This window comes from Pseudorca crassidens, chromosome 8 (genome assembly GCF_039906515.1).
Source record: "Pseudorca crassidens isolate mPseCra1 chromosome 8, mPseCra1.hap1, whole genome shotgun sequence".
Taxonomy (NCBI): Eukaryota; Metazoa; Chordata; class Mammalia; order Artiodactyla; family Delphinidae; genus Pseudorca; species Pseudorca crassidens.
The window spans coordinates 92,729,497-92,751,722 of NC_090303.1; the positions used below are offsets into that span (position 1 = coordinate 92,729,497).

Consider the following 22,226-nt stretch of genomic DNA (forward strand, 5'->3'; position numbering starts at 1 on the left):
CAGAGAGGAATAACATAAAAAGTACTACCATGACATTGAACTGTCTTGAAATCTACCTATTTATGTTAATTCTGTTTGTCTCTGCTATTGTCAATTATGTTTTTCCTATTGCTTAATTCCACAAGGCAGCCATTTTAAGCTTATTGGTAAATTCATTTTGGGTAAAATGGGAGACAGGGATTTGGGGACAATCCTGCTGCTCTGCCTCTAGGATAGAACATTAATGGAAAGGCATTAAAGGATCAGATTGATTTGCCCTTTTTCTATAAATACACTTCTCCATAGGTGCAAGATTACCACACCCTGGATTGAACATTAATCTTCAACATGAGATTTGAGAGTTTGTGAAATTATCAGAATTGAAGATGTTTTAGATACTAATTATTCATAAAAAGGTATGAGTAGCTTGATCTCACAGGATATTTTATATATAACAAAAACTGAATGACTGATCTTACAGCATTACAGTTAGATAGCACGAATATCTTACACATTTTAGGTAATCTAATATTTTAGACAAAGATATTCTGACTTTGCATTGAACAAGAATTGACTTTGACCTATTCCCAGCCTCTTCGAAGGCCCTCACTCCTCCAAAAAAGTATTTAGGATTTTTGTATGAGCAATTGAGAACTGGGAGGGAACATCATACCATCGATTCCAACACCATCTTTATACAAATAGGGAAAGTAATAGGAGGGCAAAAAACCGGAACCCATTCAGAATTCATCTATGACATCATACTGACTCAAAGAGTCATCAGTAGGTGTTAACATTGTTAATCCGGTTAATTGAATTAACAGGTGTGGAAGGCGAGCCCTTAGATTTGTTTTCCATTAAATGGATTAAAATGGATGGTAATCCTCATTCTTTTAAAGGTGAATTTCAATTAGTTTATTACAGGTGTGACTATGAGGCCTTCCCAATCAAGGCTCCTCTCCTACCGGAAATGGGTCATTTAGCATTCCACTTTCAAGAGAGTACGTCCCATAAAATACCATCAAACTCTGTTGAGAAGAGTCTTTTTTTAAAAATTAATTTAAACAGTTTAGACTTTATGAACGAGCCCATGTTCATTTGCGTGTTCAATTTCCCAACTGCAAAACGTTACTGAGCATTTTACGACCGTGTCACACAATCCTCCCTGCAGCTGGGCGAGAAAAACAGGAGTCGGTTTAGGAACGCGAGGCCTGTGGGAGTCAACGTCGCGCTTTGCGCAGGGAAGCCGCAGGGCGAGTCCGGCTGGAGTTAGCCATTTCCTTTCTTCCCCCGATACTTCGGGCTGCGGGGGTGCTGGCCGGGCATACACCGAGGCTGGTCCCTGCGTCCCTCTACCCTTTCCCCGCATCCGCCTTGACTAACCAGCTGACAACCCCAACTCTCTGAAAGCGAGAGCGGGAGGCGACCGGCGCCATAGCCAGATCCGTCCCAGGCACATCTCCGACGCTCGCCTTTGGGCGAGCCCCAAACGCGCCTCTGGTTTCCAGGTGCGAATAGGAAGCTTCTCCGGAAACCCCAGACCCCTCCCCTTTAGGAAGGGCGCAGACGGCGTCTCTGTTTCCAAGGAAACCGGTCTTGCCATGACGTCACTTCCGCTGACCTGTCTGGACTCCAGGCTGTTGGGAGGAAAAGAGGAAAACTGAGCCACAGCCACGACGGTGGATGTGAGCGTCTCCTGTCTGCGCATGCGCCCGCTCAGCGGCCTGCTTCTATTTATGTGGGGGATCCAACATGGCGGCCGCAACGATCCTGGCGATGGCGGTGGAGCCCATCAGAACATAGTGGCGGGGAAGGGGGGACAGTCCGCACTCACGGTGGCGTCGGCGGCGACGGCTGAGGGTGGTGGAGGGAAGAAAAGCGACGGAGAGCAAAAGGAAGGGCAGGCAGGCAAACAACTCGGCGTAGAACCGAGCGCCGGCTCGAGCGAAGGCAGAGGGCCAGAACAGTGGGGATGGCGGAGCCACGCAGAGTAGCGTTTATTAGCCTGTCACCGGTGAGGCGGCGCGAGGCCGAGTTCCCGGGGGCCGAACGCGAGCCCGACTACCCTCGCGAGCCCCCCCGACTGGAGCCGCAGCCGTACCGCGAGCCGGCCCGGGCGGAGCAGTCGGCCCCGCGGGAGGTTGCCCCCCGGTCGGACGCGCAGCCCCCGCCGCGGGAGAAGCCGCTCCCCCAGCGCGAGGTCAGCCGCGCCGAGCCGCCCATGTCGCTGCAGCGCGAGCCCCCTAGGCCCGAGCCGCCGCCGCCGCCGCCGCCGCTCCCGCAGTTGCACTTGCAGCCGCCTCCGCCGCGGGAGTCGGCTTCCCGGGCCGAGCCGCAGCAGAGGCCGTCGAAGGAGACAGTGCGCCTGGAGCTGGTGCTCAAGGATCCCACCGACGAGAGCTGCGTGGAGTTCAGCTACCCGGAGCTGTTGCTGTGCGGAGAACAACGGGTACAGAAGATCCCTCCCTCATCCCCTAGACCCCGGGAGCCTCAGGACCCGTCCGCCTCCCCCAGTGGTTTGCCCCTTCCGAAGCCCACCTTGCGTGTCTCGGGTTGCCCCAGAGGGTGGCTGGAGGGGGCAGGGGCCGAGCGGGTGGACGGGCGGTTGGTGCTACTTTCCTCTGGTCCCCAGTGTTGGCCGAGGCTCCCACCCGGCTCCACTAACCCCCCCCTCGCCACCGCCATCGTACGCCCGCTCCAAACGCTGTTCCAAGCCGGCTTCCCTCTGCACCTTTCGAAACCTCAGGTTTCCTCTCGGCTTCCCACAAAAAATCTGGGGGCCCTGCACGTTGCGTTGTTGGGTTTTGCTTGCGGAGCTCCAGTTGGGGGACACGCCCCCCAGTCTGAAGCAGAGAGATTGTGTAAGCTCTCCAGTATCATCCTTACCTTCATCGCTGTTGTGCTGGGTGCTGAGATGTGCTTCTGAGCGTGGGGTATTTATCTTAATTGAAAGGGGATTTAAAAGTAATCTAAACATTTTCAGAGTAAGGATTCCACTTTAGGATTGGAGGTTACGTGGGTTAGTTATCTGGTTCCTTATTTTTCTCTCTCGTGTTGATATTGGTAAACCTTTTTAGCTTTGTTTTCTCTAGTGTTCATACAATAATTGAATGGGAGGGTGTCTCGTATTTGGTGCCTACCATCATATCCTTGTTTGAGTACATATCATTAGTTTATTGGTCCTACTTGGAGGATATTGCACTTGGCCATTGTAATTTTTGAAGAGTGATAAAAAAAACTTAGCTTTGAATTTCTAAAAACTTTATTGAAAATATATAGGTATGCCTTTGGTGGAACTGGTGAACAATGGAGATAGGAGAGAGGTTCGTTGATAACTAACTTTTATTGTTGGTTGGTGATGTTCAGAAGTAAACTAGAAAGGGAAATGGTAGAGTAACAATAATAAGAGAACAGTTTCCTCTGTTGTTTAGAGACTATGCTCTTTATTAGGTTTTGCTTTAGCACAGGTCTAATGGACTCCAGAAGTCACTTGTTTTATTTTCATCTTCAATTATCTTTATAGTTGAAATGAATACCTTAGTTTAAAAATATCATACTAAACAACGTCACTAGATTTTGTTTATTGTAAGGCCAACTAATCTTTTGATCATTATTTACAAATACTGCTGTGTGGTCAAACCAAAGTGAATTGTTAAGGATAGAGATCATTTTGGTCATTTCCACATAACATTTTGTGCTTTAGATTCACTTTAGTGCCCCTGTCATTTATAAAGTGATGCCATTTTTTTCCCCCAAAGATTTTTGCAAATACTGGATTGGAGCATTTTTCAAAAAATTGTACTATTTTGCTCTTCTAATCTATGTAAACTTGCAGTTTTACTTCCTAATCTACATCATAAGTTACAGGTGATTATATTTGGGAAAAATACATAGTAATGGCTAACATTTACTGATTTCTTACAATGTGCTAGACACAGTTCTAAGCGTAGTACATGGCTTGTGGAATTTAGTCCAGTAGAGCTCCATGAGACAGACACATTTATCCACATTTTGCAAAAGGAGGCTGGTGTACAAAGTGCTCATATGTGTCTTATTAATACTTTTTTCCATGCTAGTACCAATTCTTAGTAAAGCAGAATTCTTACAATTAACTCATATAGTTTAAATTTAGAAAGTCCTGCCGAAATGAACTGAAATAAGAGTTATAGTAGATATACAAAGACCTCTGTTATGACCCTCTTTATGCTGTAATATTGATACTATGATAAACTAATAATAGATACGTATCTTTTAATTATAAGTATAAAGTTAATTTTGATACCCTATCGTATTAACTTGATAATATCAGAATTAATATTTTCATGTAATAGGAGAAAGGTGAATAATTCAGTTTAATTTTTCTGTTTACACTATCAATTTGGGGTATTTTAGTCCAGATTTCTTGTACATTCAGCCATATATCATTTGTCATATTCCACTGAACCAAAAAATCCATTGCTTATACAGTGTACCTTTGCAACAAAGATTTGCCAGATTTTCCTATGGTTACTCCCAGTGAACATATTTATTGCATAAGAAAGTGTAGAAAACACCTTTCTAAATGAAGTTGTCACATTTCCATGAAAGGAAATCCTAGGAAGAGAAACCATCAAAAAGCAAAATGTAAGCAATAGAATTGATCTGCAAAGTGGTGATTCCCAAATTTGCCCTCAGGAGGAGTCCAGTTTATTTTTAGTGATGTTGTAATATTTTCAAAATAGTTTTAATTTTAAGTTATTGTAATTGAACGACGTACTATGTAGCAGGGTTAGAGTAGAAAGGGGAGGAAAAGAGATCTTGTAAAATTAAAAGAAGAAAAGTTTCTAAGATTTTGAAATAGCCATCTATCACCCAATAAGATTTTACTTGATAGGTGTTAAGTATAAAAAAATCTGTTACATGTGAATACCGTCTGTACTAGGGTGAATTTAAATCATCCCCCTTTGTAAATACGAAATGAACAGTAAAACCCCAATTAACCTAATGCAGTTAGAAATTTTTCTAAACTTACTTCTTATTAATACGGAAAAACAATTAAATGAGCGTGTGTTGGCAAAATATGGAAAACAAAACCTCGTCTAGGTTGTCAGGACACAGGTTAGCTAAACCCTTAACCTTGTTATCTATAGAGTATTGATCCTTGATTGAGGCTGAGACATTGCAATCATCTCTATCCTGAAAGATTAATTTGTTCACCATTTCTGGCTAAGGGGAATTGATACACAAGAAGTTCTTTTTTAACTCTTAGTAAACCAGAAAATCACTTAACCAGAAAACATCTTCCTATAAACATGGTTAATTGAACATTCAGTATAAAAAGAAAATAAATGATTATAGTGTTAATGTGATTATATTGTTACCAGAGAATTCTATGATATTCCATTGCTTGTCACACTGCATGTTTCGGATAACATATACGAAAGCTCTCCTGAAAATGACGTTAATGAGTTAACATCAAGAGACAGAATCATTGGGTCACTTTTGCCTGTGGGTGGTTGGTAATTTTGATATTTACTAATTGTCAGATCTTTTCACCTGAAAAACGTAAAGCTTACTTAGAGCCTTGATTGTGGATAAGCGTTACTTCTTAACTGTGAAAGAAAGGTGACTCAGTTTTCTTAAGTTTATTTTTATAAACTAGCAAGGGTAAATAAGAGATTTACTTTTGCTGCCTATATAAAGTCTACATAAAATAGTTCAGAATGGTGTATAAGGTGATTCTTATTAAAAATATATATTCGTGTATTTATATTTGCACATATAAAATGGGTCAGACCAGTAGTAAGACCTAGTATTTGGATTTCATAGTGACATGAAGGAAACTGTTTATAATGGCAAGCAAGTCATGGTGGTTGTTTACTCTGCTTAACTTTAGTCTCAAGTTAAGGCTATGCCCTGAATATGCCTAGTACTTCTTATTTCATCACCAGTCTATTTCTGCTAGTTCGTTTCCTTTCAGGTCATATTTATATTTTCCATTGGTAACTCCTATTGGAATAAAAGATTCTATAAATATATTACTTATTATAATAGATAATTTAAAAAATTGATTCAAAAATTCCTTTAAGCTTTAAGATGTATCCTTTAATTCTAATGCCCTAGGTATGATGAATTGTTTTGTATTCATTATGTCCATATTTTTCTGTCATATTTTTAGATTAATCATGTCTCAGACTTAATAGCCAGGATCATGTATCTCAGTTTCAAACTGCAAATCTTCATCCCTTCTGCATTTTTTCTTGCCCTTCAGGGCAAATCTGTATCTAATATTTCAGCTGTGATATATTTTCATTTTTAATTACTGCTTGAAGATGCTACATCAGTAATAGCATCTAGCCTTTTTTTTAAATGGACTTCTTAGTTGTTCATAATTAGATGAAAATAGCATTTTTATCCACATGTAGCTCCTTGTTTTGGGTTTTTTGTATATTGAAATATATATATGTGTGTGTGTATATATGTATATCTATGAAATGTGTCTGTGAAAATAGTGAAGGATGTGATGTATCTTTTTGTTTGTTTTGGTCAATAGATGGCAAATGTGGGATCCTAGCTCTGTGTCTGTGTTTGTTTTTTTTAATTTATTTTTTATAAATGTATTTATTTTATTTATTTATTTTTGACTGCGTTGGGTCTTCGTTGCAGCGTGCGGTCTTTCTCTAGTTGTGGCGAGCAGGGGCTACTCTTCATTGCGGTGCGTGGGCTTCTCATTGCGGTGGCTTCTCTTGTTGTAGAGCATGGGCTCTAGGTGCATGGGCTTCAGTAGTTGTGGCACACAGGCTCAGTAGTTGTGGCTCGCGGGCTCTAGAGCGCAGGCTCAGGAGTTATGGCGCACGGGCTTAGTTGCTCCACGGCATGTGGGATCTCCCCGGACCAGGGCTTGAACCTGTGTCCCCTGCATTGGCAGGTGGATTCTTAACCACTTTGCCACCAGGGGAGCCTTGTTTGTGTGTGTTTTAAACCATGCATTATAGTAGATTTTCACTCTCCTTGCTAGAAAGAAGCTATGATAATATAATCTGTTTGTAGCAATTGAACTTTTGTGCTTCGTTTACAAGTCGTATGTATTTTCTGAATGGATTTTCATTGACAGGATGTAGGTGATACAGAGGTGGTCAATGCTAGGCCTCAGCAAAAAGCTGTAGCAGCTACAGATACTCCAGTGCTAACTCAGGGCAGATGATTAAATGTTGATTGTAATAACCTAGATTCCAATAATCTTTTAGAAGCATTGTCTGACCAAAGTGGTTAATCTTTGTTGGGAAGATCTCAAACTAGAGTTATAGGTGGGATTTTCATGTTTACCTAATTTTCTTGGGTTGGTGAAGACAGTTTGAATTGTTGAGTTCTTAACCACCAAAAAACTTTAGAATGTGTAAGAGTTCATTAAAACTGCAAATATTTTTGCTATAAACCAACATTTCATTCTATTTCCTTTTTTTTTTACTGTTGAATTTTTTGTTTTCTAATTTTTAAAAAATTTAATTTTTTAAATGAAGTGTAGTTGATTTACAGTGTTGTATTAGTTTCCTTTTTAGTGACTTTTTTATTAAAAATTTTTTTTTCAATTTATTTATTTATTTTTGGCTGTGTTGGGTCTTCGTTGCTGCGCGCGGGCTTTCTCTAGTTGCGGCGAGTGGGGACTGCTCTTTGTTGCGGTGTGCAGGCTTCTCATTGCAGTGGCTTCTCTTGTTGCAGAGCACGGGATCTAGGTGTGGGGGCTTCAGTAGTTGTGGCACGCAGGCTCAGTAGTTGTGGCTCACGGGCTCTAGAGCACAGGCTCAGTAATTGTGGCGCACGGGCTTAGTTGCTCCGCAGCATGTGGAATCTTCCCGGATCAGGGCTCGAACCCATGTCGCTTGCATTGGCGGGTGGATTCTTAACCACTGTGCCACCAGGGAAGTCCCTTTTTAGTTACTTTTTTTTTTTTTTTTTTTTGTGGTACGTGCGCCTCTCACTGCCGTGGCCTCTCCCGTTGCGGAGCACAGGCTCCGGATGCGCAGGCCCAGCGGCCATGGCTCACGGGCCCAGCCGCTCCGCAGCACGTGGGGTCCGCCCGGACCGGGGCACGAACCCGTGTCCCCTGCATCGGCAGGCGGACTCTCAACCACTGCGCCACCAGGGAAGCCCTTTAGTTACTTTTTAATGCTTCTAACTTTGTTAATATTTGGAAAAATTGACTCATGTTTTAAATTTAGATATATTCAACTCTGGTTGAAGTAATACTAATATTTCTATTTCTTTTCCCATTCACTTTGAAGCAGAAGAAGCCCATTTACATGGAAGACCCGTTCAATGATGATCATCAAGAGAGGCAAGAAGTGGAAATGTTGGCTAAGAAGTTTGAAATGAAATATGTAAGTATAATAAACTTTTCACATAGGTAATTTTATCCTGTTGGCCTATTTTTTTTTCTGTGACAGTTTGGGAGGGCTGATAGCATCCATTGCTCACCTTATCTTGTTCTAACAGATTGAACCCCAATAAATGGTTAGCTGGTCCTATAAAGATTCTGATAGGTTTGTGATGGCTGTAATAGTAGCTGTCATTTATTGTACTCCTTCTAGAGTTCAGGCAGTTTGCTTATCATCAATATCTCCAATCCTTATAACAGCACTCCAAGGTAAGTAATATGGACCACATTTTACAGATGAAGGAACAGGCTCTGAGCTTAAGGTTGAATAACTGATCCAAGGTCACACAATGGCAAGAATGAGGCTGCATGTCCAGGTCTGTCTAGCTCTAATCCTTTGCTCTTTCCACTGCCATTGAGAACACTTTTAATTCCTTTGGTGTAGTAGTTCTCAAGCCTTCCTGCCTCTTAAGAGTTTAAGAGAATGCATGTGTGTACTTCTAGGCCACTGGGTTCAGGATCAATCAGAAGCAGCATGAAATTTCTTTATAAGTATCTTGTCTACCTTAAAATTCATGTGCATTTTATATTCTTTGCCACAGTAGATTGGTGTTTGTTTTAATATAAAAATAAATTTGAATTACCTGATTGTAAAGTTGCTTAATGTTATTCTCAATTTTTCTAGTATAATTGACTTTGTTGGAAGATTCCCCCCTATCCCCTCCCCATTTTTATCTTATGGCTTTAACTACCCTTTGTCTCTGCTAAAACATGACCCAGGAGAAGCAAGACCTTACCCTTTGTGGTTCCCCTGTGAGCATTGAAAAGTATCTCACAGAGATAGGATATCAGCTCACACTAGCTCTGTCATTCATGTTATCTTCAAAATGCAGCTACGGTCTTGGTGGACACTTGTTGGCTCTTTGCGGTAGTGAAGAAACAGTTTGGGGGATGGAGAAAATACATGAGAATATTTTGAAATGTGGGTCAGGTTCTAGGCCATACTTTGCCAGCTACTAGTTGTGTCCATTGGTGAGGTTATTTAACCTCTTTGGGCCATAGTTTTCTTATCTGTAAATTGAGATGTTCAGGTTTTTCACAGCCCCTTGTGGCTCTGTATTCTGTGGCTGTATAATATCTTTAGGGGTGGACTAATGGGTGTTTCCATGGAAGAAATAGCCAAAGTTGTTACATTTGTAGTGTTAATTATAATACAGTGTTCTCAGAACACTGTTCTCTACAGTGTTATAAATCCTGAAATAACTGTCTAAACTTTTTATACAGATTAATACATTGGTTAAATTTAATGTTTTAACCAGGTAGTACATTTACATGGTTCAAATTCAAAAATGAAAAAAAATATAGAGTGAAAAATCTTCCTTTTATTCTACTGTCCACCCACCTTATTTCACTTCCTAGAGGCAAGTAATATTCTTGGGTGTCCTTCCAGAGATATTTTATGTGTATCTCTCTATATACATTATTCCTCCCCCTACCCCGCACCCCTTTTTACACATGTTACAGAATGCATTACATGGTTCTGCTCTTTGCTTTTTTCATTTACTATATCTTGGAGATTTTTTTCATATCAGGACAAAGAGAGCTTTCTCTCTCTCATTTTTAAGGCTACATGGTATTCCACTGTATGGACATATCACCGTTTATTTAACTAGTCCCGACATAATTTCAGTTGTTTCCAAAAATTTACCCTTCTAATAGTACTGCAGTAAATTACTTAGTAGCATGCCATTTCATACATTTTCAAGTTTATCTTCAGACCAGATTCCTAGAAGGGGAATTTTTAGGTCAAAAGATTTATGCATTTATAGTTTTGGTATATACAGTATTATCAAATTACCAGTTTCTGCTCCCTCCAACACTATATTAGAGTGCCTTTTTTCCCCATGGGTTATAACACCAAGGATTAGATTGCCCTTTGCAAGTGGAAAATTCCTAGCATATCCTGTAAGTAATGTACCTCACGGTTAGCATTAAATCTTATTGGGAAGCTTTTGGATAGTTCTTGGCATAGAAAAACCAATGTTCTGAAGAAGTTGGTTGATGTGTAAAGTTGTTTCAAATAACTAGGATATATACAAGCACTGTCATTGTGCAGGGATAAAATGTTATTCTTGTTATAATCCAAATTAATGGGCTGTATTTCTTCTCTAGATTTTTATTTTGGCTACTGACTCTCTTATTTCCATTCTAAGTAGAGATTTAAAATGTCCTACCTCATGAAGGCTTTATGTGCATAAACCTAAAAGCATGCCATGAATATTATATCCATGAATGTTAAATATGCATATTATAACAAATTATTTGGAACGTTTTAAGAAAATCATTAGGCTAAAAGTGACCTGGGAGAAGATATCTTGCCAGCTCTAGGCTCTAGGCTTCACAAAAGATCACTCTTAAACAACAAAGATTTTTATTGGTGTTCAGGCATATCATATACAGACATCTATATGTATATTTATACATATATGTTGTATATTTATTTATACAAATACTATATATATATTTTTTAAGTAAAAGAAAATCTTTTAGATATTTGCAAAATATTAACCCACCAAAGTTAGATTTCTCTTTTTGCAGATGACAAAAAGATGACTTAGTTCTTTGAGGTTTATAAAACACAGATAAAACTTGTATCCCTAGCTACCTTTTCTTCTTACTTTTTTTCCCTTCATAATATAACTTAGATGTCCTTGTCATTATTTCTTTTTTTTAATTTTATTTACATTTTATTTATTTTTTGGCTGCGTTGGGTCTTCATTGCTGCGTGCGGGTGAGCAGGGGCTACTCTTCATTGTGGTGCGCAGGCTTCTCATTGCGGTGGCTTCTCTTGTTGCCGAGCATGGGCTCTAGGCTCACAGGCTTCAGTAGTTGTGGCACGCGGGCTCTAGAGCACAGGGTCCATAGTTGTGGCGCACGGGCTTAGTTGCTCCATGGCATGTGGGATCTTCCTGGAACAGGGCTCGAACCCGTGTCCCCTGCATTGGCAGGCAGATTCTTAACCACTGTGCCACCAGGGAAGCCCCCCTTGTCATTATTTCTGAAAATCGCTTAAGGTTACTTCTAGCCCTTTGTTTCTTGGAACGAGAGATGGAGTTATTTGTTAAATTTTGTATATAAATAATAAAACATTTGAGCATTTTTGTTGGACATACAAAGAGACATGGTATTTGCCGCCTCCTGGAGAAACTTTCAAAATCATTGGGAAGACAAAACATACATATGACACACAAATTCAGGGCCAAGCAGTGGCCTATGGAAATGAATGACTCTCCTTTGGGGACCTGAAAGTGAGTAGAAGTCCCATTCTTGAAATTGGAAGGAATTTTGGAGACTTGAATGGATACTTTCAACCTCCTTTCTACCCTTTGTAGGCTAGCAATGGATGAGATGCACCAGCAGCAATATATTGTAGTGGAAGGAGCCCAGGATTATGAGTTAATGGAGCTAGATTCTGATCCTCTCTTTGCCATAACTAGCTAGGTGACCTTAGTGAAGGCTCTTGGTTTTTTTATGCTTTAGTATGTGTGAGGGGAAAATAAGGTCTGCTTAGTCAACTTTATAGCACAAGGGTTTTGTCAAAATAAGATGAAAAATAGATTATTAGTGTTTGAAATATTTAAAGTGCTATCTAAATGTGAAATGCTGTTCAGTCACTTAAATATATCATTCTTTCTTTTCTTTTCTGAAAAATAATTTATTTAAAGAGGTAGCAAGTAACTGATTAATTCTGCAAAAGAATAGACATTAAAACACCTAATATTTTTCTCTCCCTTCCAGGCAGCCAGGTGTGTGTGTGTGTGTGTGTGTGTGTGTGTGTGTGTGTTTATGTTTTTTTTTTAATTAATTAATTTATTTTTGACTGTGTTGGGTCTCTGTTGCTGCACGTGGCCTTTCTCAAGTTGTGGTGATTGGGGGCTAGTCTTCATTGCGGTGCAGGGACTTCTCGTTGCCATGGCTTCTCTTGTGGAGCGTGGGCTCTAAGCGTGTGGGCTTCAGTAGTTGTGGCACGTGGGCTCAGTAGTTGTGGCTCATGGGCTCTAGAGTGCAGGCTCAGTAGTTGTGGCTCATGGGCTTTGTTGCTCTGCGGCATGTGGGATCTTCCTGGACCAGGACTTGAACCCATGTTCCCTGCATTGGCAGGTGGCTTCTTAACCACTGAGCCACCAGCGAAGCCCGGGCAGATATATTAACCAGGCCTCTTGATTATCCCAAGGGCTAGACCAATGCAGTGAATTACTTCATTGCATAAAACAGAAATTAAAACATATCATTCTTGTAGAGAATTGCTTTTATTCTGTACCTGTCATAAATTCTTTTTATGTAAACATCTATGTGGTTTTAACCTCTTTTAATTGATGACTCCACTGATTTTGATCTTTTAGTTCAGGCATTCTATTCCAAGTAGCCTTTATTTTTCGTCCTCCAGTCACTTTTTACATATTCTTAACTATTGTGGTCTTCCTAAAGACTACAACAGATTATTTGGAGCCCTTTAAGAAAATCCTCAGCTGGGACTTCCGTGGTGGTGCAGTGGTTAGGAATCCACCTGCCAATGCAGGGGACATGGGTTCGAGCCCTGATCTGGGAAGATCCCACATGCTGTGGAGCAACTAAGCCCGCGTGCCACAACTACTGAAGCCCACGTGTCTAGAGCCCGTGCTCCACAACAAGAGAAGCCACTGCAATGAGAAACCCGTGCACCACAATGAAGAGTAGCCCCTGCTCGCCACAACTAGAGAAAGCCTGTGCGCAGCAGTGAAGACCCAACGCAGCCAAAAAAAAAGAAAATCATCAGCCAGAAGTCGCCTGGGAGAAGAGACCTTGTCCAATCCTAGGCTCTCACAAAAGATCACTGTTAAGCAACAAATGAAGATATTTACTGACCTATTGTTTACTGTCCTTTAGTTACGTTAGTGCCTGAAATTCAGGAGTAGCAAATTCAGATGTCCCCAGTTTCCCCTGATTAATCAGTGAAGCAAGCCAGATGGACAATAAAGGTGGGGGATTGTTCCAAACAGGGGACAGTGCGTGCTCTAAAGGGGACATTGCTACTCAGTTCCAGCCTGTGTTACTTTGTAGGAATTTGGGCTTAGGGTTGCCAGATCTTTCCATTTCTCAAAAGAAGGCTGAAATCTGGATTTTACTCTGTTATCTCTTACTTTTTTTTTTTAAAATAAATTTATTTATTTATTTTTGGCTGCATTGGGTCTTTGTTGCTGCGCGCGGGCTTTCTCTAGTTGCGGCGAGCGGGGGCTACTCTTCGTTGCGGTGCATGGGCTTCTCTTGTTGCGGAGCATGGGCTCTAGGCTCACGGGCTTCAGTAGTTGTGGCTCATGGACTCTGGAGCACAGGCTCAGTAGTTGTGGCACACGGGCTTAGTTGCTCTGTAGCATGTGGGATCTTCCCAGACCAGGGCTCAAACCCGTGTCCCCTGCATTAGCAGGTGGATTCTTAACCACTGCACCACCAGGGAAATCTGATTATATCTTACTTTTAAATGTGGGCTTCTAACTAAAACACCTACTGGGCCAAACAAAATGTCCCTCTGTGGGTCAGATTCGGCTCTCAAGCTTTTGTTTGAGACCTTTGTGTACTTGCTTCACTATTTTTTTCCTAATATATTTAAGTCATCAGTTCATCTACTTTTACATTCTGCCCTTTCTCGTCTGTGAGCAGAGTGGTTGGTGGTACATGTGGGGGCGGGTACCATTTCCATTGTGGAGGAGCGTGCGTTTGTAGGAAGTTTCAGAGAATGGAGCAAGTTAAACTCAATTGGGGGTTTCCAGATATGGAGAAAAATGGGATGCAACTTGATCTCAGAAAATTGACAAATGTAATAACAGGTCCAGTGACCAAGGAGGTGGAAAGTATAAAATAAATCTTACATGTATAGTTTAAAAAAAAATATTGGATGCATTGAGATGTGGCTGCGTCCAAGAGTGATGTTAGTGATAAATTCTGTGTTTTACTGGAAGGCCTGAGAGGCAAGTTTATGGGCTTTTTGTGGTCTTTAGTATATCTAGCTGTTGCTTGTGCTGGAGAGTTGAGTGAGGGGGAGCAAGCGGCCACCTGAGGGAGAAGGGAAGGCTACTTGTGGAGTATAGGATGTGCCTTATCCTGCAGCAGTTGCTTGTGGAAGAGGATTGAGACAGCTTTGGTGATAGCAGAAATTATGGAGAGTATAGAACCCTGTATTGAATGGTTGGTTTGTGTTTTTTCCCCCATTCTGTCCTATTTTTATTGTCTATGTCATATTTCCTGTTATGTTACTCTTCAGGTAATGTGACACTGTATTCAGCACCAATTGCTAAATGTTCTTTAGGGAACAGAGCAGTATAAGTATTCAGCACTTACTTTTACCTAGAGTATATTAAATTGGTTGTTGTACATAAATCTTAATAAATAGCTAAGTCCGAGTTTTGACATTTGACACTTGTCTTGTTGGTTACTGCAGGAAGGAAGGAGGATACAGTTTAAAGAGGCCCCCGTGACTTTCCTCATTCCCAGTTTTAAGGCTCCAAATGTGGAGACTAAATATCCTACTGTCCAGTTCCGTTTTTAGGTGGTTTCTAGGTTGTGTATGTTTTTCCGAGGCCATGTATACGGTAGATCAGGGAATGAGGTTTGGTTTGATGGGTGTAGACTTGTTCTCTAAGCCTTCTAGGGCATAGGATAACCTATGGTGGCTGGCAGATTTCTTTTAGTGATTTTTCTCACTGTGTTACCCCAGCCATCTTGAAAGATCATGCTATCCTAGAATTGGATATAAATTCCATAATCTAAATGAAAGTGCTTAACACAATACCTGATACATCGCAGTTAATACTGCTTGAATCTGAATGACTCTCTAAACAGGAAGACATGTACTTCTGCCAGGCATTTATTAGCATGTATAAAATCACATTATGACTTTAAAATCTGCTTAGTACACCACATAGACTTTGAATACCACCTTTGATAGTACCACCTTTGATGCTTAATTCTTTGTGATTTTGGACTCTCAGAGCCCTAAGTAGCTTCGTATTTATTTTAAAAGGGAGGATAGGGACTTCCCTGGTGGCACAGTGGTTAAGAATGCAGGGGACACGGGTTTGATCCCTGGTCTGGGAAGATCCCACATGCTGTGGAGCAGCTAAGCCCGTACTCCACAACTACTGAGCCTCTGCTCAAGAGCCTGCGAGCCACAACTACTAAGCCCGTGTGCCGCAGTTACTGAAGCCCGTGTGCCTAGAGGCCGTGCTCTGCAACAAGAGAAGCCACCGCAGTAAGTCCACGCACCACAACGATGAGTACCCCCACTCGCCGCAACTAGAGAAAGCCCACACGCAGCATCGAAGACCCAACCCAGCCAAAAAAAAAATAATAATAAATAAATAAAAGGGAGGATAAGGGTAGATTTGATGAGTTAAAAGTCATTTTGAGCAGTTTTACAAATAAGGCATTTGATGAAATAGAGTTAACTCTGTTTTTAATCAAAAACAAAGTATATTTATAAAAAGTCTTGATTTTCTTTTGGTATGGCTCTTAAAACTGATTTTGTCCAGTTATTTTTTTTTTTTTTTTTTTTTTTTTTTTTTGCGGTACGCGGGCCTCTCACTGTTGTGGCCTCTCCCGTTGCGGAGCCGGACGCGCAGGCTCAGCAGCCATGGCTCACGGGCACAGCCGCTCCGCAGCATGTGGGATCTTCCCGGACCGGGCACGAACCCGTGTCCCCTGCATCGGCAGGCGGACTCTCAACCACTGCGCCACCAGGGAAGCCCTGTCCAGTTATTTTTTAAAGGATGGCAATATCTTGGAATAACTGTATAATTTCCAATGAAATTGGCTTCTTCATGATATATACTACTCAACTGAGTGGAAAGGAAAAATATTTTTATACTTAAAATAATTATGAATTGTTTGAAAAGTATCCTCAAATATGAGACTGATATAAGTGGATGTTAGAAAGCATTTATGCACCCTATCTGGGAATTTTAAGAATTCCATCTGTTATTCATATTATTAGATGATCATCCACAGTTGCTGAGGCAGTAGAGCGTCCTTGGGAACTTCCTGGGCTGGTTTTCCTCTCTTTGTTTGAGCATTATGTTAGGTCTGGTCTCTAAGGATCAACTTGGTAGGGCTTTGGGTAAAGCAGTTTGGGCCAACTTGTAAATACCACCACAAAATAAATTCTACTTACAAAGCACAAATACCAGTGTATTTAGGTTCTGTTGGCCAGTAATAGTGTAGTCCTACAAATACAATAAAAATGGGAAATAGTAACCTTTCAAAGCAGTCTGAGGGGTGTGATTTTTTAAAGGGCGAGGGAGACTTCTCCACTCAAATAATTGTTTCTTTAGTGCAGTTATCAATTGTAATTGCTTGCCATGACATGCCCTTTTAAGTCCTTGGCTTCTTTGAGCTAAATAAATTCTCTTCATCTTCCTTCAGTCCCTTAGGAACAGTTGAGAATCAGCAGTTTTAGGGTATTTGGGAGGAAGGTTTTGTATCCGTAAGTGGTGATTATAGAAATCTGTGTATAGTATTTCTGTGCTGTTAAGTCAGCTCTTGACTGTCTTTCCACTGACTTAAATCTCTACCCTTTTCTATTGGTAGGTTAAGAAAATTAGTAAAGGTAGAAGATAAGGTTGTGACAGGGCTGGAACAAACAGGAAGCTTTGTGACCAGCAGATATTTTCTTCTCAGTTATCAGACTAGAGTCTTAGCAGTGTCATGATTCTTCTGTCTTCCACAGGTGATCAATGAAAGCTTGTTATTAGTTAGCTTTCTTATTACCTGAAGGCAATAGGGGGTCCCGTACTAAGAACACTTGTTGTTTGTTTTCCATTTTAGTGTTACAGTGTAATAGGACTTCATTGGCTTGAAACACTGATTATCAGGTTAAAGCAGGTACTAATGACTCAGTAAGCTAGTTTTTTTCTGAGTCATAGTGTGTGAACTAGTGCCCTAGGGGAGTAGATTTAAAGGGGTTTCTTCATTTTAGATGTAGCAAAATTCAAGGGTTTTTTAAATTTGGAAAATAAAATTTGTATTTCTATAAGATGCATTTATTGTGTAAACTGTAACATCAACAACTGGAGGAGGCCAGAGAATTTATCAAGGCAGACTTTGATGCTACTGCAGAGTGTATTTTTGCCACAGATGCTGAAAAAGACAGCAACTCAACATAGGCCCAGTAGGGAAGACGTGATAATATAGTCCTTTGCCAATCTGTCTTGAGTTCCTTTAGGTGAATTTTAATATTTGTGGATTTAAAAAAAAAAAAGGAATTCCCTGGTTGCCTCGTGGTTAGGATTCCTGGCTTTCACTGCTGTGGTCCTGGGTTCAGTCCCTGCTTGGGGAACTGAGATCCTGTAAGCCGCATGGTGCGGCCAAAAAAAAAAAAAAAATTTTTTTTTTTTTTTGTGGATTAACTGGTTTGTGCCTTTTTGGCAACTGTCAAAAATTTGGCTCCACTTTATATCATTTGCGTATCACTGGATTTCAGCATAATTGGGGAACTAGAGAATTGTAAGCTGGAGAATAGAAAAAGGAAGGTAGGGCAGAGGGCAGGCCGGGGACTTGGAGTTTTCCCAGTAAGGCCAGAAGGTGAAGAAAAGTAATCCGAGGCCAGAAAAACTGTGCTCTGTTGGCCTCTGTGATGCAGGAGGGAACTGGGATGTGCCAACAGTAATGCTTTGGCAGCAAGCCAGTATTTGGTAGAGCAAAGACAATGTAACCCTGGCTAGTGGAGAGGGATTTAAGAAAGAACCACCATGGGCATGGGTGTGTCGCATATAGTTTATCCAAAACTCTCCCTGCAGTGGGCCTGGGAAGCAGAACCGTATAAGGAGTCAAACAGTAAATGATGTTGAACATTTGATGGTCCAGACCTAAGAAAAAAAAATTCCTTGAATGGGTAGTACATGCACTTAATAAAAATTTGAAAGATACAAAAGATAAAATAATGAAAAGTAAATCTACCTCCTACCCCTAACTCCCAGCTAATCAGCTCCCTTCTCAGAAATAATCACTGAGTTTCTTGCCCAAGAGATCTATGTATATGTAAGCATTTACATATTTCAAAGATTTTTTTCACTATAAAAGAATATATAAATACAGATAAACAGAGAGGAAAATAAAAATCAGCTAATCATCTCTAAGCCCACTTCCAGGCATAACCACTGTTAATAGTTTGATGTGTACCCTTTTAGGGCTTTTAAAAATGCATATGAGCTTATGTACGTCCTCTCTTGCACTTTTTTTAATCACTTGAGTATTACATGAACACATTCCAGTTATTAAAAACAAATTCAAATATACATATTAAGCCAAAGTCTTCCTTCACCACTGCCTCCAGTTTTATCCCTTCCACACTGGTAATGGTCATGGTTATCTACGTGTTACAATTCTTTGAGCATTATATATATAATATATAGCTGTAGATGTATATTGTTGTGTTTTTCTTAAATGAGATCCTACTATTTGTATGATAGTTGAAAAAGCAGTATCTTGTTATGTTAATGTTGTCTCCATGATTACCAGTTAGGTTGAACACTTTCAGATGCTTAGTGAACATCACTATTACCTTTTCTGTGAATAGCCTGAACTATACGTAACATCTGGTGAACTGCTTTTGTTGCCCTCTATATTATTAAATATTCTTCTACCACACTGTTTTAAAATGGCTGTTAATATTGCATAGATTTGTCATAGTATATATAATTTATACCTTTATCATTGTTATGATGCTTTAATTGATATGATTTTTGGGAAAGCTTATACTTCTAAGATCCTATTTTGAGAGCCTATTTTAGTCAGATTAATACTGTTATAGTTAAGTAAAAGCGTTAGCCATTTTGGTTACTGTCATTGACAAGAGTCACATTTACTTATTTAACCATTTTATTGCATATATTAGATATGGACTCAGAACTATTAATAACTGCTATCTTTTCCTGTGGTTAACTACTGGTAGCCTTGCCTAGACTTAAATGTTCCTGAATCTGTCTACTTACGCATAAGTTACTTGGACTTCTGCATGTGTCTTGTTGGGCCCATTAAAACAGAACCCATTTGTTTTTCTAGTTTTCCCTACGTAAATCTTTTTTAGGCAGCTAGTTGTGCCTAGACAAAAAATACGTTAGGAGAGCAGAAAAAGATCATTGTGATTTTGAGTAGAAAACATCCAGGAGAAAAGGTTTACAACTTGGGCTGAGGGACTTTCTTGGTGGCGCAGTGGTTAAGAATCTGCCTGCCAATGCAGGGGACACGGGTTCGAGCCCTGGTCTGCGAAGATCCCACAAGCCACAGAGCAACTAAGCCCGTGCGCCACGACTACTGAGCCTGTGCTCTAGAGCCCGTGAACCACAACTACTGAGCCCGTGTGCCACAACTGCTGAAGCCTACCCACCTAGAACCCGTGCTCCCCAACAAGAGAAGCCACTGCAATGAGAAGCCCGCGTACCCCATTGAAGAGTAGCCCCCGTATGCCGCAACTAGAGAAAGGCTGTGTGCAGCAACGAAGACCCAACGTAGCCTTAAACAAACAAACAAACAAATAAATAAATTAAATTTATTTCAGAAAAAAACCCCAAAACTTGGGCTGAGCAGTAAAGGGTGGGAGAATTCAGAGAGGAATAAGAGATTATTCCCAATAAGGGGGAAGCATGAGGAAAGATAAGCAAGTGTGCTTGGGAGGAGAGTGGATCTATAAACTGAATGGATTGAAGTGTTCAAGTCAGAAAATCCTAAGAAAAAAGTCGGAAGGGTGGTTTGAGCCAACATTTAGAAGGTATTTAATTACTGCCTTATTAAGGGTTTTGGATATATTTTGTAATAGGATGCTTCTGAAGCATTTTGAGCAAGGGAATTAGAGAAATATTAGATATTAGGCAGGATGAATTGAGAATCAGTATGAGGAAGGAGAAGCTAATTAAGGCATTCATTACATTTAAGTGAAAAACAATGGCCACGATTATAAGCAACAGCAGTTAGAATGGAGAGGAAGCTGTCGATGTGAATAATCATATGAACAAAGGTTTGTGGGGAGAGAGAGTTGAAGTAGAAATAATAAGCGTTTTTAAAAATCATCATTATTGAAGTATAAATAAATACAGTTCATTCAGGTATATAATTTGGTATATTTTGGTAAATATACATAGTCCTGTACCCACTACCACAATTATGATATAGAAAAATTTCATCACCCCAGAAAGTTCCCTTTTATCTCTCTACAGATAATCCTCTCCCCTTCAGCCCTGGCTCCTGGCAACCTCTGATCTACTTCATGTTTCTGTAGATTTTTGGTTTTTGTTTTTTCTTTTTCTAGAGTTTCCTATAAATGGAATCTTATAGTCTTTTTGTACATGGCTTCTTTCACTTATTATAATGCTTTTGAAGTGCACCCATGTTTTGCATGTTATCAGTGGTTCCTTCCTTTTTATTGCTGCATAGCGTATGGATGTACCGCAGTCTGTGTATCCACTTACTGGGTGATGGGCACTGGATGGTTTCCAGTTTGTGGGTGCTAAGAGTAAAGCTGCTCTAACGTTGGAACACAAGTGTGTGTGTGAACATATGTCTTCATTTCTCTTGAGGAAATATTAAGAGAGGGATTGTTAGGTCACATGATAAGTGTGTGTTTAACTTTATAAGAAACTGCCGAATTGTTTTCCAGAGTGGGTGTATCATTTTGCAGCAGCATGTAGGAGAGTTTGGATTGTTCCACATCCTTGTTAATGCTTGCTGTCATCAACCTTTGTAATTTTAGTTAATAATGAAGTTTTAAGGCAGAAAAATAGACTTAATAAAATGGAAATGTCAAGTGGGGGAAGCTAATTTGGAGATGATTGACAGCAGGAACACTGGTTTGAGTTTTGGTATTGAGTTTTATGTGTCTCCGAGTGGAAAAATGACCTCAGAAGTTCTATCACTTCTCCTACAGGACTTTTAATAGAATGATACTTTGGAGTCAGATGGTCATGAGTTTGAAAATTGGCTCTGTTACTTTCTCTATGAGCTTAGACAAGTTATTAGTTTTTTCCAAGGTTTAGTTTTTCCCATTTGTTAAATGGGAAATAATATATGGTTGTACTTAGAATAGGTGCTAATGCAAAGTCAGCACTCGGTGGATGGTGGCTGTCATCATCATTATCATGATTGGTAATTAAATATATGTTTTATGCCCCCACTAACTTGTGACTTTCTTGCAAATCTCTGCATTTTTTTCTTTCCTAACTCATCTCCCCAACTGTGTTCATTCCCCACCACAATGGCCAGAGTGATTTTGTTAAAGCACTAATCTTACCAGGTTACTTACCAGTTCCAACACTTTCTGTGGCTTCCACAAGTGATTACTTCCACTCATCCTTGTCTGGGCATAAATATCTCAGGAAAGCCTTGATTAGGTCTTCTGTTAAAAAATCCAGTACCACCTATAATTCCCTTTTTACCATTTATTACTACTATAATTATTTAATCTTTCCCTTCTCCACAATACTATGAATATAAAATCCATGAAGGCTGGCACTTGGTAGGTGCTCAGTTAATTTGTTGAGTAGATTATCTTCTTTTAACTTCCTTTAGGGCAGAGACTTCATATTTAAATCTAAGTTCCTTCTGACATCTAACACAGCGTTCCACACCTTTCTGGCACCAGGGACTGCTGTTTTTCCATGGACACATGGGGGTGGGGTTGGTTCAGGTGGTAACGTGAGCAATGGGGAGCAGCAGATGAAATTTCACTTGCTCACCCACTGCTCATCTCCTTCTGTGTGGCCCGGTTCCTAACAGGCCACTGCCTGTTACCGGTCCCTGGCCTGGAGGTTGGGGACCCCTGATTTAACATATTGCTTTCTTTTTTTTCTTTTTTTTTTTTTTTTGCAGTATG

The 22,226-nt window shown here is 40.4% G+C and overlaps 1 protein-coding gene and 1 long non-coding RNA gene across 6 annotated transcripts in view; one reads left to right on the forward strand and one right to left on the reverse strand.

Annotated features, from left to right (window-relative positions):
- Positions 1 to 1,006: 1,006 nt before the first annotated feature.
- Positions 1,007 to 2,787, reverse strand: LOC137229372 (uncharacterized). Its single transcript, XR_010945651.1, has 2 exons — positions 2,711 to 2,787; positions 1,007 to 1,616 (listed from the first exon to the last, which is right to left on the reverse strand). It is a non-coding gene; the product is annotated as an uncharacterized lncRNA (long non-coding RNA).
- UBN2 (ubinuclein 2) overlaps positions 1,622 to 22,226 on the forward strand; it is an 88,638-nt gene continuing 68,033 nt past the window's right edge. For 4 of the 5 annotated variants that reach the window (XM_067747154.1, XM_067747150.1, XM_067747152.1 and 1 more), the window contains exons 1-2: positions 1,622 to 2,428; positions 8,241 to 8,336. In XM_067747154.1, the coding sequence (XP_067603255.1) occupies positions 1,952 to 2,428; positions 8,241 to 8,336 (573 nt within the window). In that variant the 5' untranslated portion in view covers positions 1,622 to 1,951. The remainder of the gene's footprint in view (positions 2,429 to 8,240; positions 8,337 to 22,226) is intronic. The other variant, XM_067747153.1, reaches the window with a different exon arrangement.